General features: G+C 40.5%; 2 protein-coding genes across 13 annotated transcripts in view; one reads left to right on the top strand and one right to left on the bottom strand.

Annotated features, from left to right (window-relative positions):
- The window catches only part of LOC111247948 (glycosyltransferase 25 family member-like), a 22,611-nt gene extending 20,686 nt beyond the window's left edge, over positions 1-1,925 (bottom strand). For 4 of the 6 annotated variants that reach the window (XM_022799550.2, XM_022799548.2, XM_022799547.2 and 1 more), the window contains exon 1: positions 84-353. The gene's annotated coding sequence lies outside the window, so the exon portion shown is untranslated. Of the gene's footprint in view, positions 1-83; positions 357-1,854 lie in introns of those variants that run through there. The other 2 variants (XM_022799545.2, XM_022799546.2) reach the window with 2 other exon arrangements.
- LOC111247951 (uncharacterized) lies at positions 389-15,834 on the top strand. 7 transcript variants are annotated; one of them, XM_086985668.1, is made up of 5 exons: positions 389-512; positions 3,487-3,683; positions 11,655-11,702; positions 14,445-14,539; positions 15,315-15,834. In XM_086985668.1, exons 2-5 carry the CDS (start codon positions 3,487-3,489, stop codon positions 15,473-15,475), a joined length of 501 nt encoding a protein of 166 aa, XP_086841794.1. In that variant the 5' UTR covers positions 389-512; the 3' UTR covers positions 15,476-15,834. The 7 variants fall into 7 exon arrangements, with proteins under 7 accessions (XP_086841794.1, XP_086841792.1, XP_086841791.1 ...); XM_086985666.1 differs by lacking the exon at positions 389-512 and adding an exon at positions 1,409-1,636; XM_086985665.1 differs by lacking the exon at positions 389-512 and adding an exon at positions 1,888-2,045.
- Positions 15,835-16,373: the final 539 nt, after the last annotated feature.

Consider the following 16,373-nt stretch of genomic DNA (forward strand, 5'->3'; position numbering starts at 1 on the left):
AACGAAACTCAAGCAGTGAGGCTGTTATCGCGCTCTACAATACAGAACAAAGAAGTAAAACTATCGAAGGTAATCGTTGATACCTTGCGTCAGCTGAATGTCTGTAATTCACTTAAATAATAACGGGTTTCCGTATGGGTTACGACACCAATTTGAATAAATTAGATCTCACCACATAACCATATCCACCTTTTTCACCGTGAAATAAAGTTTAGTATAATATTCATTTTTTAATGTTTTGGACTCCTTGCTTGGCCTGGTTAAGTTGATTTTGGAAAGAACAAACACAGCCATCGTAGTTCGAAACATCTCATTGAAGAGTGCTAATTGTTAGATCACGCCGAGAGAGGCAGTACAGCTCAGAGTGGACGGCTGCGATAGATGATCAGTCCATTTCTCGGAGAACCACAGAATCGACACTGAGCTCTCGGATCATCAATCCCAGACATAGTTACGCGGCGGCGGCGGGCTCGCGCGAGAAACTCAGCCTATTTTCAATAGTTTTCAAAAAGGTATTCACAGTACTGTTTAAGTTTTCCAGGCATCATGATTATAAATAACATCTTTAGTTAAAATTTTTATCTTTCAACTTTGCGACGAAAAAATGTAAGGTGAAAACCTTCGTTGAATACATTGACTTCTACAATTTTCTGAGCACCTGTTTATACTATCAACTAATTTATTGTGACTAAAAGGGTCATCTATGAACTAATAAGAAAAACTAGGCCAGAATAATATTGATTACTTTGACTAGCATCGCGTCACAGCAGCAATTGAAATCTTGAAGAAAATATATAAACAATTAATTTATATAAAATCAATATATCCCGTCAACGTTTGCACGTACGAGGGTGTTGCGAGAACACTGTGTGTGTAAAGTTTTAGGTACACTCGACTACACCGCCCAGCCATTAACACTAGCTCAGTCCTAACTGCTTTTTTTTTTAAGTAAACAAAGAAAGTGGTTACTTTTATCATTATATGTCTAAATGCACGACGTGGCTTGCCGAGCTTTGATAGCTTCGTTTAAAAAATACAGAATTGATATACAGAAATTGTACCAAAGTGCTTCAAGTGGTTTTGCAATACATATTCGTTTAATTTTTTTGCATTGATTTTTGTAAATGTATGAAGTTAAATCTCTGCAAAATTACCTTTGCTAAGTTTAACCCAATGTTAACCGGGACCAGATTTACCGAACCAACAATTATCATAGTTAAAATAGTAAAAACCTCAATTTTTGCCAGAGAGCTACGCAGGTGTGTTACGTAAAAACCAAGTGCACTGACTATAATGGAAAACGAATGCAAAATTAATCATTGCGTTGAACTAAACTAGCGTTAAAATACATATTTCACGGAATAGCCCAATTTAAAACGTCAGAGAATTACCACACAGTCACTCAGCTGAGCTCTCGTAACAGCGCTGGGCGATACGTTATCACGCTTGAATATCAAATCTCTGCCCTATTTGCCCTACCATGCGCGCTCGCTGGTGCCCCATCGTTTGCTTCGTTGTTTAAAATTCAAAATCTTTTCGAAAAAACCCATATTCGATTTAATCTGCCTACTGAGCTCTCTAGCTGCACCTGAACTATATGAAGCCTATTTGCTGTCTAAAATTTGCCTGTTCAACGGTGAGTGCGGACAACACTGCCATTGTTCATATTATAAAACGTAGTTAGCATAAAAATCAAGGGGGATGTTATAATCGCCAGTCAATCAAAGCATATCGTCGTTGAGATTAGTTCCGATCGCTTTCAGCTGCCGAAAAAAGGTCAAATGCACGAGCGCATATTTTAATACAGAAAAAAAAAAACGTTAAGCAAAATTCTATATTCGAAACCGCACAAACCTTATAGCTGTTTCAATGGCCTTTACGCTCTCGTCGATTATTTTTATCTGAAACTTTAGCTTAGCAGCCGGCCTGGCTGTTTCGGTCATAAGCCAGTAAGGTTGCCTCAGATCGGGGGAGGTTATCCCTCAGAAATGTGCAAATATGCGACAAATTGCGTGACGTCGCTTTCTGACTTACTACGAAATCGGGTTTGTTTTTCGTATATTTATTATTCCTTAATATATTGGATATATTAATTTATGCGAGTATTTGAATAAATCTAGTGTAAAATACTCTCTTTTATGAGGTGCTACGGAGTTGTTGAGAGGGAGAATGAAATATTTTGGTTTCGTGTAGGATCATTAGCAAGTTTGCTGCATGTTTAATCTGTTTAACAGTGAACCAAAAAGTCGTGAACGGTTTAGATCGGACGCGTGAATCATCGCTGGTGTTTGTGAATAGTGACAGTACAACGAAGTGATGCAGCTAAAATGGGGTTTTGTTAGCATCTGCAGGAACTTTTCTATATATTTTTATACTTTTGCACATTAGAGATGTATGTTCCGTACCATCAAACGCTCGTAACAATGTTTCTCTGGCTCCTTTTCTCTTCCGTGCTTGCTACTTCCCAAGTAAACTCAGTCACTTATTACATCGAAAATTTATTATTTGAAATACTTGTCGAAACACTTGATCTAAACGAAGATACTTGAGAACATACATTTTAGTAGAACTCAGTTACGCATTTTTGTTAAGCTTAATTAAATGGCACATAGCTTCTATGATTTTAAGAAGATCGCGCAATTTCCCATCGGGGTACTACGTAAACGCTTAAAAACCCGTAACCCTTTATGGACTCACGTTCCCACGTAGCGATATCACAGATAGTGTCATTCTGTTACACAAAAATAAATAGCAAAGACACGGAACATCGCTGGAAATGGATAGGGACCACGCGTAAATTAACGCTCTTTTAGTACATAGTGTCTGTGTTTTCATTCTTAAGGAACTGTCTTTTGACTGCTAAACTGGAGCGGAGTTTTCAACTACCGTGGGGGTTGTTTGTTGTGAAGCTATGCCACTGACTATACTTGAAACGCGATTAGATATATTTAGTCTTAAAGCCTTTAGATACGTTGTAACCCCCTTAACGACAAAAAAAAATCGACTATTTCATGTCTCAAAGGTAACGCTACTCTATCGAGGGTTTGTTCAACTTTTTGAACGTGCTTTCAGAGTTATTTTTCGAGCGAACTCAAACAACTACGCAACTTTATTAGAATGTGTTTCTTCTTCTTGGACGTCTTATTTGGTATATGGTTTTATATGGCTTACAGAACTTTTTCCAACACTGCAAGTCTGACATTCCCAGTGCCCGGTAGATAATTTTGCTTTGCACTGCTTGGCATTAGGATTGCATTAATTGGTGGTTTATTTGATGATTTTATTGTTAAAGCAATACATACATAATAACTCTGATTGACAAAGCAGATTTAGTCTGTAGAATATAGTAAATTCATTAAATACCGCAAGAGTAACCTATCTGGGAAAACTATGGGTGTTATTAATCAAATTAAATTATCCCATTCATCCAGAAAGTCTAAGGATCTTGAATAAAAAAAAACACGTCTCTTCTGCTTATGTCCACAGATGTCAGGTGGCGCTTTCTGGAGTGTGTCATTGTGGGTCATTCTTCAGGCGGAATTTCTCCCTTTCATTTCTGCTGCTCCTGTAAATGTCATTGTCCGACCGGGTAGTGGCACGCACGTTCAAGTCGGGCCCATGAACGCGATAGTGCAGCCTGGTTATTCGATATTTAGACCATTGGGAATACTGGTTGATGTACCGTAAGTATGAGATGCTCAAAGTAGTACAGTGTATTGCTTCCTATATTAAGTTACTGAATATTTGAACAAGAAACTCTATGGATTTGTCTTTCAAATTTAGGATGAGAAACCCCAATTACTGGCGAAGTCTTAGAAAGACGGAGTTTAGAAAGCTTATAAAAGTCAATGTCGCTTTTACTAGTTAAGCGAAGAATAGACCTATTTCGAGATTTGACTGTATGTTTGATATATTTTCAGTTTTTTGGAGTTTGATATCTCATATTGTACAAAAGAGCTTCTAAAAGATTTCCGCTTTACGTCAAATCATTGTTACGATACGAGTCAAGCAAGATTTCGACGCCAATGTTCGTGGAGCACGTATTTTTTCTCACAGCTCTACATGCCTACATTTGAATATCAAAAATAATTCAGTTAGGAGAAAGTTCGGTACGTATAATTCTATTTGTTTGCACTGAGTCTTTGGCTGAATCTAGATTTTCCAGCATGCTTCTAATAAAAGAGCTTGAATTATAACGTATTATAAACTCAGCATTACACTTAGCTGTCGTCATCATTGTTTTCTAGGTTTCAAACTTTGCACATGGCTGCGGTCGATTGCGCTTATTATAATTGCGAATTTGAAAACGACCGCGCTAACCACTAAACCTGATCACTGTACAACAAGTAGGCCCGGCTGCAGGTTGCTCCATTGATGATCGAATTAGAATTTGCCTGTGATAGCTGGCTGCATCTTGTATGTCCCCTTCTGAACTGTCATCGGCTTTCTGTGTCAGCTTTCGGCTATCTGTAGATTATCGTCAGATCACGCCGATTTTGGCGGAGCGCCTTGCAATTCAACAGGGCGCACTTCTGTAAAGTATGATAAAAAAAAAGAAACAAGTATATGATGGAAGATGTGATCACAGTTCGTGATGTTGGTGTATGATTTTACAATGCTTAAAGACGGTGTTTACTGGCTGCTGATATAAATTTGATTTCCACTTTTCTTCTGGACCTGTACACAATGCAAGCAAGAGATTATCAGTAGTCAGTGGATTCTAATATATATCATGCTACTGAATTTAGATAAGTACTATTGACTAATGCTTACTTTTTTTAGTAGACATATACCAAAAGAATAGACTTTTATAAAATAGCACATATATGATTCAAAGTACTGTTCCTAGAGCAGTTGACCCGGTCTTTTATAACGTGTGCTCTTGTGCAGGCAAAGCACTTAATAGTGTTTTGATTGCTTTTGTTTGCAATAAGTTTATAATGGCATACGAGCGCATAGTCCGATAACGGGCTTCTTTTTCTTTGTTTATTCATCAAACGTTACACACCATTTGTTTGTTCTATGAAACGTACATCTGCTTCTAATACACACGGATTGTATGAACCTACAACAGTTTGAGTAACATTCTAAATAAGGGCCTTATAAAAACATTATTCTCTTTATTATCTATTTTCGACGTTCCCAAAAAATATCTGTAATTAAATGTCATAGGGTATCGTGTTTGAATCACGTCTATCTGCATTGTTTTTCCACTTAGGACGACGGACAAACATAAGGCTTGAGCTTACTTTTGATATACTAATCATTAGTGGTTCTGAAAAAGTATCCACACACCAGTGCAAACATCGCACGCGTGAAGGTGAATCCAGTTACCATAGAACTTCAACTCTTATGTGTCCTCAAATTTCTTAAGTATTCTGTTCGACTCCCGGCACGTCTCATTTAATTGTTGTCATTTCTGTTTAAATATTTCTTATATTTCTTTCTTAAGTCATATTTGTCAGCCCCTAAAAGAGTAAAACGAGGTTTGTTCTCTCGTTCGACTTCGTTTTACGTCTGTGTTTGAATTTCAATTCTTTTCTTTCTCCTGTTTCCTCGCACTTCTTCCATTTCATCTCAGTTTTTCCTGACGCCGAATCTTTCCCCGGTTAGCGCATCCCCCCTGCTAGCCCCTGCCGTCTTCACCGATCGCCTCACGCACCGGCCGAGTTACTTCCATTGGTTTGGCTCCCTGTCTGTCTCTCTTGCTTTTCTTTACATGGTTCTCCTGACCGGGAATCATTTACCCCTAACTCCTTTTTATCCTACTTGTTCTCTCCCCGTCCTTATCAACCAGTTTGCCTTTCAACAGCACCGCTTCGATTTCACTTTTCGTCTTTGTTGCTGGTACGCCTTTTTCACCGACTGACTCCCGACCGCTGGCTTCTTCGGGACCACCCATAGCTGGTGTTGGGGGATAGCTCGTTCAGGGCCATTGGGTCAGGCGAACAGGGTGCTGGGTTGCACAAGATCCACCAGCTCTGTCTACGACAGAGAAATGGCACAGACACGTAAAGAGTCTTGGGGGATCGGGAACACTCCTTGTACGTGCGTGGCCTCTTTTGCCGTCTCTCTGCTGCTGCCTTAGCGTTTCTGTTTCTTCTTCTAGAGCAGAATTTCCCGGCGAAACTCCTTCATCTTGGCCCCAAACCCTTACCGACGATTCTTCCTGTTTAGTCCCCCATTTTTTCGAGTGAAAAACCAACCTCGCTTTGCACACATCGTAAGCAGTAGCGGCCACGGCGTCTGGCCTAGCTCCCAGAGTAGCATGAAGCGTGGAGTGGCAAATGGCACAGCGGATACGAGAATACAGAAGGATCTCTAGCACACTACAGATGTGTGATCGCTGCATGCGTGTCTTTGGGAAGGGCTAAAGCGGGGTGGTAGGTTTGAGTCCCTTTTATTCATGTGCGACTGCCATTCCTCGTCGGGGGCGGCTGCAGCCGCTACCGTAGCCGGCCAGCGGAGAATGAAGCAGCGGCTCCCGTTTTGTTAGTGTCGACTGAGATAAATCACCCACAGGCTGCGTCGTCCTGTTCTTTTAGCTGCTTCTGTCCCGTGACGGCGAGCTGTGCACGCGCTACTTGTAAACCGAGCGTAATTCCTCATTTAGCGTCTTCGTTTTCATCTCGTTCTCTTCAATCCGTCCCTGGTGGATCGCGAGCTTTGTGATGATATCCAGCAGTTCCGAGAACCTGCCTTGGCTCAAGCTTGCAGCTGCTCATACCGATTGTCATGTTTCATCCAAGAGCCTTTTACCTGTATAATGTATGTGCATGCTATGGGCACAGTGCGATGTCTCTATAGCAATATATAAAATAGACAAATAAAAAGAAAAAGGGAAACGCCCATTTATCACAACGAGCGGTATAGTGATAAGCAATACCTTTCCACAACGTTCCACACGTTCGACAGTAATATCCAGTGTTTAGGATTATTCGAATGCATATAGGGAACTTTTGCTGTACTCTACTACAGAATACTACAGAAAAGTAGAGGTTCTACTACAGAATTATGAGGCAATTTTTGACGACGGTCTGAGATCAGAGGGGGCATTCTTTATAGGTATCTACCACAGGTTGCAATTCACATTACCGGTATGTGCCTTAGCCGATCCGATCTGACAAGTATTTATAATATTTCATTTCTCAGTTATTTTCTGTGACACTAGATGCGGCCGATTAGAACGATGGCGATAGTGGTCATGACCGCATTCTCTCCTGGGTATTCACACAGAATGAGTGTTTTTATAATGCCGCCTTACTCCTATACAAAGGTCAATATATAGGCGCATTTTTTCGGCCTTGTCGTTGTATTGTTGCTGCTACCGCCGTAAGTCGCCTTCAGCTTCAGCCGAAATTTGGTTTGTTTCCTCCGTTAGCCTCCTGCCTGTTTGTCTACACCAGCTCTGCATAAATAGAAACTACCAGTCGACAAGGCCATGATGGTGAATTACTTCTTAAGACGAAACACGAAGCGAAGTGAGCCTTTTCATTGCGCTACAGAACATTTGCACCTATCAGTGTCGATGTTCTGTTTCGAGTTTGTCCTCCCCGCCCTATCTCTCTTAAGCCCCCTTCCCCATCTTCTGTCTCGTTGTTCTTATGAATCTTCCAAATCTTTCACTTGATATCACCAGCCATAGCCATCACGGACGCCACCATCGTCATCCGTTTCCTTCGGCTTCTTTCTTCGTCGTCATCGACAAAACCCATCGCAGGTTGTTCTCCTATCAGCGTCGTCAGCGGGCCAATGCGGAGGTATTCCTAAATGGGGTGCAGATACGGTAATATGCCGAGCACTGGCAGCAGTGGCGGTCTGAACAAAATTTTGCAAGAGTGTTTCTCTTTTTTTTTTTTTGCTTTCACCCGCCTTTCGGTGTGCTCCGTTTCTACCTTTCTTTGAATCATCACTACTGCCATCTTTTACTCATGTCGAATGTTTTTACTCGTCCCGACGCTACCCTTTTGCCTACACGTCACACCGCATAAGTCGATTCTTTCTTCTCTTTTTTCCTGTATTGTGACCATTCGCAAAGGATAGGGTATCCATTCAACTGAGAAGCTATCTGTGATAAATAGTTTTCCGTACTAGCCTATTTTTGTTTCTATTTTTCGCCGTGTTTCTGTTTGGCGGTTCACTAGCAGTGCGAAGTCCTTCTTAAATAAACCCAAGGGCATATCCAAACGTCAAAATTAAACGTTTTGGGATTTTCATTGTCAAAACTTAACCTATAGTAGTAGGTCATTCTAGGAATAGACTCCATAAAACGACAGTATCTTATCAGGCGATTTAAAGTGATCGTAATTTTTCCTTTCTTTTACGCAAATCGATGAGGAACGCGATATGTGGTAGTTAGGTTCAAGAAGACCTGTGTATATGTTGTGTCCATTCATCCTTCACTTTACTTGCACTTGCGGTCACCTAAGGACCAGCATTTAGTGTCTGCTAGCAGTCAATTAGGAAAGGTAGACGCTTGGCCTTAGCTGCCTCTGCTAACCGGCTGATCTCCTAAGCTGTTAACACTTATTGATATTTATGTCTTGCCCCTATGTCTCATGCTAACGCTGCTTCTGAAACGAAACGCTCGCTTGCCGATCTGTGTTGATGGCAGTCTTTAGCACGCGAAACAGGAGAGTCTCAAAGACTAAACATCCGAAAACGATGCCGTTCGTTTTGCACGCTCATCTAAATCCATATGTATCTGTAGGAAGGACTTTCTGTTCGTACCTTGTAATGGCTGTCAAGCGAATGGGATAGGGTGGACCCTGAGGAATATATACAAGGGCCATGCATATATATATATATATCTGTGTGTTTGGACTACTCCTACCCCGCAAGGAGGCTCTTTGCTTAATCGTCGACTTGGTTGTCGTTGGCGTTAAATGCCTTGCCTCAGCAATTGGTTGCTTTTGTCGTTACTGCCGCTAGCTTCTAATGAAGCAATTGGCAGAATGGACTTAGACCTTTCGTGCTTCTAGGAAGGATCACCGTGACGAAGCACATAAAAACTCGGGCAATCTAAAAGGAAAAAAAAAGCAAATTAGAGCTTCAAATATATTTCAAAGGACTCTGAAGGCGATTGAAGTCAAATGTAAGAATTACTTGTGATCATTCGTCAAAATAGAAGCTCGCCTCAGTAGCGAAACCCTACAAAGATGAATTTCCTAGAGCATAACTGCATCTATCAACAACGGCTAACTTCATACCGTAATGTGTTCTTTTACTGATGCTGAAGCAAAAAAAAGCGCTGTCTTTAATATCTGCCATGTTAACAGGCTTCTTTAGTGTGCGAAAACCATTAGTGAATGATAGTTTAGTTGCATAGAAAAGGCGAAAACAGTACAGTAGAAAGCTCAGATATGCGATTAAATGAGACTGACCGTCCATGCGGTCAAATAATATTCACGAACTGGTCTCCATTTACATACACTCGATGTTGTTTAATGGAATTAGTCCGTAAGAAGGTCGAGGTAAGCCCGGTTCGCAGGGCGTGCTTGAGAGATGCGTCCAGCTCTCTCCTTCCATCCGTCCTACTGTTTACTGCGCCTAATGAGACATTTGTGAGAGATGGGTGGTCCGTACTGCGTATACTGACGTATAATGACATTCTGCATCAATGAGAAATTTCCAAGTGAGCCTTTAACGATATGCAACACGAACCTCGAGAACATTATATACATGACTGCAACATGCTGGTCGTAGCTTCGTCTTTGGTTAGTGAAAGACTGACCCTATCGAGGTCTACGCCCTCAAAATTCCAAAACCAATTATAAAATAGACAAAGGCGTTAATAAACGTTGACCGATATTAGCCTATCTCATATTATATATATATATATATATATAGAAAAGTGGATCAAAGTAATAAATTCGCCGAGGCAGACAGTAGTGGGTAGTTCTCGGAATTTGCACTTAAAAAGAATTTTTAAAAAGGCTTTTATAAGACTAACCGAAAGAGTTTTAATGATTAAGGTTTAAAGTGCTTAAGAATTCATCAAAATTACTTTTTTTCCATTTAAAAGGGCAGGGTGACAGGCCATTTAAAAGAGGAGGCTATCAATTACAAATCTACATACGTTTGAAGAATTGAGATGTCTTGCGCCTGTGCACTTTGAAAACCTTTGACCCGGTATCAGCCCAAAATTTAATTCCATGGACATTTTCTATATGCAGCCTATTTGAGCAATACTCCAACCCTTTGACACCTACTAACGTCGCTTGACGGAAGGTAGATATTGGAAAATTATTTGTGGACTAAAGAAAGGATATTAAATTTAAAAAAATAATTAGCGAATTGACGCCTTAATTGTATCGAATCGTACCGAACAACACTTAGCGAGCATAAATTTATGTTGCTGAAGTTTTTTTAAAACGAGGCATAAGAAAAAATCACGGTTCGAATGTGTCACCCTGATAGAGCACTCTACATGTAATTATATCTTCCAGAGGCTTACCCGTGCACCACTTTAGTTTCCTACGGAAAATCGAAATGAAAAGTTATGTAGGTCAAGATTTATTTGATGTGGTGGTTTTTACAAAGCAAAAATAATTAAAGCAGGGTATGCGTTCTCAATCTGGCCAACTAATAATCTTGTGCGATGAAGCAGTCACTCAATGAAGAAAGCCTTTTTCTTAAAGGAAGAGTTGTAATTCTGATTATGGAAGATGATGTTTTATGTGCCGAGCTGGATAGGTCAAACATCAACATTTGTGTAGCATAGCTGTCATGAAGTTTCTCAGAGCTCAGAATGTAAAGCTTGGTTTTGAACGTATTCTGCTATAAAGGATTGTCGATGGTAAATCAATGGTCCACGATCGTGAGAATACCGAATGTGATACATGTGCTGAAGATGTTTATTTAATAGGTCACTTAGTAATAAAAAAGATAGATTAATTCATGAAAAAATTAGGAGTCGTAGTGTTACATTTTTCAACTTTTAGTTATCATTATCATGCTTCTTTTAAATAGTAATCCTTAAATACGTTCGATATTTCTCGAAATATTCGACGTTGTCTATGCGATAATTGTCTGTATAGTCTTTATATTTCGAGCTTTATGTCCGATATCGTCGTTAGGTATTCTATCTCGCGGCTGCTCCTAGCACGAAACGAAGTCCGTCTATGCTCGTGTTCAAACCTAGACCACAGCGTATCCCTAAGGTTAGCAGGCAAATGAAAGTAAAGTTGTCGCGGGTCATAGAAATCGTTTAGCTGTCGTCTTCTAGGATGTCTTTTCCACGAATACCCGTGAAGGTCTCAAAAAAGAGCCACAAAGCGGGACTGAGCTGGCGTCTATAATATGTTCACGCTCTGAAGTTTGCCATTAATTAAGTGAACAACGTTTGCCAAAAGGTAACACTTTTTTCATCGAACGAAACTACACTCTGACATTACCGAAGCGACGAAACTTTTCTCTGTTCATGCCTGTCAAAAAATTGGATGTATTGCAACTAACATGGCTAGCGCTTTTTTTCTTTGAGCAAAAGGTTTACATAACATTGTTGTACTCACCATTTTACAGATATTCTGTTCGATCGGTTCTGTTCTTCTTAAGTAAGCTTCTCTGCTTACCAAGTAGTTAATTAAAGTAGTATTAAAAAAAGGTAATTTATAAAAAGCTGATCTTAGTGTATCTGTCATTTGAATTTCCAGGACTATCCTATATTTGCGCGTTGTTAGCCATCCCCTAGGAGGAACAGGGTAAGTGCCTAACACAGCGTTGATAATGTTTGAGCAGACAATTAAAACATGATCTGGTTATTTTTAAAGGTATGCTAAGGAAAAGTTTTCCTTAGCACACCTTTAATCTTATAAAATAATCTTATAAAAAACATCTCTTATTTTTCTGGTTCGCTCTCACCTGAGATAAAAGTTCGTCTGCTATTTAGTGGCCTTTGCTACCCACCCTTTTTTAAAACTTCGGTTCAAAAACTGCCGCATTCAGGAAATCATTTTCTAATAATTATTAACATGACCAAAATCAAATCTAGAAACATCAGAATTCACCAAATGAACATTTAAAAAATCTATTATTTCCTTCAATGTCAACAGTCAATCGAGAGCCCTCTTCCCACATCAGTAGGTTGAGTCGACTCACACTCGGATGACCATTTGCTATACAGCAATCAACTGTTTTTTCGCTTCTGTAGCCGCTTCGTAGAACCTGGATCTCATTGTCAGTTTGCTGATTTTGCAAGCTCGATAAATCGTTGTTTCCCGTCGTTTCCCAACCGCTGTTCTCATTCGTAGATTCCATAAATCAGCACACAAGCCCAGATTCATACACACAAATACCCGATTTGCCCCTAGCTATTCCCCTCCCATCAGCCTTCTACTTTTTTTTAGCTTTCGGAGAGTTTCGCTAAGTGAGAAGAGAAGGCCTTGCCTCGCGGCCGGCACTAGTAGCAGCAGCTCTTCGAAACTTAGACGAACGCAAGGTACTTTATGATAAACACGAAAACTCCAAGACAGAGTATTCCTCCCAAAGAGGTTCGGGATTCTTGTATCCCCTGTTTTCGGCCACGACCGCATTATTTCTTCTCCCCAAGGAGAAAAAAGGTAGTACTAGCAACCGAAGAGAAGATGTCTCTGCGCTGCCCCGACATTTCATACGCCGTGTTGTTAACTCTAAATACCTCTCCCAGTCTCCGACAAAACGCAGTCATGCACACCCTATTCCCCCAAAAAACAATTTTGACCTTCACAAGCTTTCGTTGACCCGCTCTATCCCCTTTCTGTGGCATACACGGGTCGGCCCTCGTACCCAAAGCACACAGCACGACTGTCTGTCTGGCTACGTTATGCGTTTGCCCACACTTGCACGCCCGCTTTTTATTTTTGTTTATCTTACGCTTCCTAGGTAGTTGCTGCAATCAGATATATTTTTTGCTTATCCCCACCTCGTCTTGTGCGATCCTTCGGACCTCTTGGAGCGGGAGAGCACTTGCTTTTTCCCCCATTTTCACATCTTGATGATTACGACTCTTACGACCACAGCCTGTGTATATATATATGTATAAGACATGCGAATAGGGGAGATATAACATGGGAAAGGGGGAGCCTGTCGACAGGGTCTAGACGTCTCCCGGTATCCCCGTATCTATTCGTATGTATGGGTAGAAACGCTGTTTGTCCAGTAGAGGGAGGTAGAGGAGGAACCGAACCTGTTCTTCGAAAGGAGCGCACAGGCCGGGGGCAAGCAGACAGAAAGCATTGCGATAGAGCTCTTGCCCTTAAAAGGCATCGTGCTAGCAGGCGAAATGTTGTCGTGAAAAGAGGAATACAGTAATGTGTCTGTCTGTGTGTGTGCGGGCGCCCGAGTCTGTGTAAGAAAAGAAGAGGCTACGAGAGCTATGTTCGTAAAGCCCGTTGCCCCTTTCCTACTCACAGGCGGCACCATGATGATGATGGTGATCTTGGTGGTGGCGGTGATGATGACGCGATAAATGCTGTTATTATGATTTACGACCTGCCAGTATGCCGCCAGCAAGCGGCCATACTATTTAGCAGCTATGTCTGCTACGGCTGCTACCATCTCTGGTCCCGCCAGCGCTGCAATTCGCTTCAATGGTGGAGCTAGCGGCTGCCGGTTCCTGCGTCGGAGGAATGGAAGGTATCGTAGGACTTTTCGGTTATCACCGGGGCCAGGTCAGGTCAGACTGAGAAGGCAGCGCTTCCACGCTCATGTGAAAAACTCGATGTACTTATGCAGCGGGCAGGCTCTTTCTGCGCGGTCGATGCCCGGCGGACCACAGCCAAGAGGAAACAAGGAGGCGGCCGCCGACGTGTGGCCATGCCGAGTGAACGGAAGTGGAGGGGGGGCTGTCTGTTGTCGTCGTTGCGTTTTTGTTGATGATGCTTAGAAGAAATGCAGGGAAGGAACCTGCTTTGGCTCTGTCCAACAAACGCGAGGGACATTCTTATGTAGAATATGTTTGCAATAGTTAGCAAAAAATAATCCTTATGGTAAAGTTTGATACGTTGTGCTTGCACATTGGATCCCTTAAGCATCTATTATAACTGTATGTGTAGATAAATATAATCCTATTAGATAAAATCTACGTTTTGGTTCGGGAAAGCGGTGTGGAAGGATATACGGATTGCTTATCCATGTGACGTTATGTACTATAAATAAAACAGTATTCCAAGATTTTTAAATATTGATTAGCTGTCCAGATAGACCCATATTTCGCCCAAATCAGGCTATTCTAAATGGGTCAAAATGTCTTGTATTTATGCTCTTTATTTTATCAATGTAAAAGTTGGAATATCTTTCGCAAGCTGCAAGTTAGTTTATTAAGGCCACGATTTTAGGCATACGATATTAATATGACAATGTGGATTGACGTGTCGAATCTTACATCTAAGTTAAGGGATAATTGCTACATTTTATTATTTTTATTTATTAAAGAGATTATTTCGCATTGATGACATGATTTCCAGTGTCAACATTAATCTTCCAATCCTAGATAAAATGCGGAGCTATGCGAAACTTCCTGCTGCACTTGACGATTCTGTCGACGGGGAAAGCGTTGACGGTAGGATCTTCCAGTTTTAACAATCAAATGACGACCTTTGTTCACAAGGCTTAGCAGTTGTTTTATTGTATATATATTCACAGTTGTATTTATGTAGGACAAGTTTGTTGATGTGTTCAGTATCGAGTTCCACCGAGGAACTCACAAGATAGGTTTTTCAGGCATCCTATTGGTTCTACTGAGAATTCGTTAGCCAAACTACGCTGAATTGGTAAATTGGCAATATATATATATATATATATATATATATATATATATAAAAGGTGAAATAATTATATTATATAAGGTCTTAGGGCTTGAAAGCCAATGGAGCAGGTCCATAAAAATAAATCAATCAATCAATATATTTGAATGGAGACAATCTTCTCAAAATTAAATTCCTATTTAGATTGGAAGGGTTGCATCACAGTTTATTTAACTTATTATGGTTAAACCTTATTACATATTAGTGGTAATATGCATCAAGGTAAGTCTCGAAATCTACAATATTTTACGGTCCAAAATGAGCCGCGCAATTTCAAACGATTCACGAAAGGGAGAAGCTTTGTATTTCATTCAATTTTACCTTGACAACTCCAACCACTTGACGAAGGTTAAAAAATTCACTAATTTGAGATACGCTCATTATCGGAAGTCCACCGTAAAATCAAGTAGATCTTTGATGACTTACTATATATATATATATATATACGCGTAAACACGTTCCTGGTCGTTTACTGTGTTACTTCTAAATCGATGCCCTATAACTTGATGCTGTCCTTAATTTGCTTTTCAGGTACTGCCGAAATGACCACGAAAAAAGATGTACCTGTTACAAATTCAATAGACATCTCAGTTGGCAAGCACGATACAAACGAAGTGGTTATTCATCAAGACACTAATATAACAACCGTTATACAAAGAAAAATAGAAAGACGCGATCTTTCGAAGGTATAAATAAAGTAGAGGATCTCTTTGACTTAGCTCGGCTAGAGAATAGGTGCGGTGCAATGATCACACTGAGTTAATGGTAACGAATTCTCGAGCTTAATTTTTGAACAGATTTAGCGTTTGTTCATCGCAGATTTGTTTTACACACGTGTTTGTTTACCTTAAACAACATCATATTAACGACTATATTACATAGAGTATGCCATTACGTATGATAAGCGGACCGTGTAGTCTGTCTAATTCTCTACATCCCTCTAAGGACCTAGAAGCGGTGAAACCTTCAGTGTTAGGCGGTACCACTAATTATACGAACGATGGCCCTTCAATTAACATTTCAATAAACAAAGTTAAGGTACTTCCTCGTATCTAGTTCTATTACATTTCCTTTAAATAGCGATGTCATTAAACAGGCGATTATAATGGCTCTCATCGTCTTTGTCATTATCAGCACTTCTTCCACACCTTTTTATCACCAGCTAAGTGGGACAATTCCTCGTTGTAGGATGGTTTTCCTTCAAGTTCTTTCCGCTTTCCTTTACTTTGCTTTTCTGCTCTTGCAGTCGGATAATAAATAGCTAGGTAACGTATAGGCATTCCATTTTTTATAGCAATTACACTACTACTACTACTACTACTACTACTATGGCACATGCGACCCGAAAATAGCGCTTCTTTTTAAAGAGCGAGAAAAACCTGCTGCGTCCTTTCCATTTCGTTTGTGAGAGGCAATATTTGTGCTACTCCCGGGGATTTGTCGTTCTTTGTGACAGAGCCGCTTAATGGCTTATCCTTTCGTCCCGTACAGTGGCTTTACCTGCGCCATGGCGATTCGTGCCGTCATCGGTAGCTTGGCAGTTTGTTTAACTTGCTCGTTGAAGGATTCTATTGATCTGAACTACTGCAA

Source organism: Varroa destructor, unplaced genomic scaffold, assembly GCF_002443255.2.
Source record: "Varroa destructor unplaced genomic scaffold, Vdes_3.0 BEIS01000003.1, whole genome shotgun sequence".
NCBI lineage: Eukaryota > Metazoa > Arthropoda > Arachnida > Mesostigmata > Varroidae > Varroa > Varroa destructor.

Bases quoted from the DNA above. Each gene is read 5' to 3' on its own strand.
- LOC111247951 (XM_086985664.1), top strand. From the start codon at position 2,912: ATGCCACTGACTATACTTGAAACGCGATTAGATATATTTAGTCTTAAA. The intron at 3,023-3,486 runs GTAACGCTACTC...TTATGTCCACAG, and splicing joins GACTATTTCATGTCTCAAAG to ATGTCAGGTGGCGCTTTCTG. The intron at 11,703-14,444 runs GTAAGTGCCTAA...CATGATTTCCAG, and splicing joins CATCCCCTAGGAGGAACAGG to TGTCAACATTAATCTTCCAA.